We start from the raw sequence: 1,051 nt of genomic DNA, 5'->3' as shown, positions 1-1,051 counted from the left end.
AATTTGCAGTCTTTTAACGCGTTAATCCTTGGAAACGTCCCTCTGTTCCAAACGGAAACCATTCTGACCGCTCCGGAGATCATCCTTCACCCCAACGCCAGCGAGATCGACAAAATGTGCGTCCACTGCGTCCGCAACTGCGTGGAGATCAGCAAGGTAGGGGCAGAGGCGTCCGTCGCTTCCCAGGCGGCGTCTCGCTGCAGGTGGCGGCACCTCCCGTCGTTGAAAGCAGGTGACCAGGAGGTGGAGGCCACGGTTCCTCTTGCCTCTGTCTCTGCCTAGTGCCGCCCCGTATAGCTCCAAATCCGGGGGTGTCTCAGAGCCCAACCTGGCTCCTTTCTCTCTCTCTCTTTCTTTTTTAATCGGTTATCCTGTCTTTCTGTTGCCTTCTCAGTCTTTCCCTTCTCCTTCTATGTTGGGCTCTTCTGTGAATCTGCAAATATGTTTAAGTCTTTTTTCAATGGAGAAGAAATTACAAGGCACTCACAGAAACTTTCTCTTGCCTCTCTCTCTCCAAGCTGTGTGCCGTGTCTTTCTGTCGCCGCCACGCTGCTCTTGCCCTCCCAGTCCTGTGGCTCCGAGCAGCACCTCCGTGGCGGTGCCCGCCGCACGCGCGTCTCCAGCCCAGGTCCACGCGGTTGTCCGCTTGAATGTCCCCTGTGGGGCTTAGCCCGGGCGTGTCCAAGGTGGAATTCTTGACGTTTCCCGCCCTTCAGTGTGGTCCCGCCCCAGTTTTCCCACTTCAGGAAATGGCACCAACGTCAACCCAGTGGCTTGAGCCTGAAACCTGGGAGCCGTCCCCAATTCCTGTGTTTCTGCCACCCGGCGACACCCAGCCCGTCGGCAAGTCTCCCAGACACACCCAATCTGTCCCCTTTTCTCCTTTTCCATGTTGCCTTCCTCTCCCGAGTCATCCCCCTCCTGGCCTGCAGCAATGATGCTCCTGCAATACCTTCTCCACTACAGCTGGTCAGTTACCTTTAAGAAATACAAAGCATTTTATGTCAGCCCTTGTGTAACCACCTCCCCATGACTTTTTTTTTTTTTTTTT

At 54.9% G+C, this 1,051-nt stretch overlaps 1 protein-coding gene across 1 annotated transcript in view; it reads left to right on the top strand.

The window, feature by feature from the left end:
* DNAH10 (dynein, axonemal, heavy chain 10) overlaps window positions 1-1,051 on the top strand; it is a 127,841-nt gene that overhangs the window by 36,144 nt on the left and 90,646 nt on the right. Inside the window, exon 16 of the mRNA XM_012663403.1 lies at window positions 2-156. Coding sequence (XP_012518857.1) covers window positions 2-156 — 155 coding nt within the window. The remainder of the gene's footprint in view (window position 1; window positions 157-1,051) is intronic.

Source organism: Propithecus coquereli, unplaced genomic scaffold (genome assembly GCF_000956105.1).
Source record: "Propithecus coquereli isolate 6110/MARCELLA unplaced genomic scaffold, Pcoq_1.0 Scaffold81, whole genome shotgun sequence".
In the NCBI taxonomy this organism is placed as follows: domain Eukaryota; kingdom Metazoa; phylum Chordata; class Mammalia; order Primates; family Indriidae; genus Propithecus; species Propithecus coquereli.
Note: the sequence above shows the minus strand (reverse complement) of the source record. Positions and strands in the feature narration are given on the sequence as shown.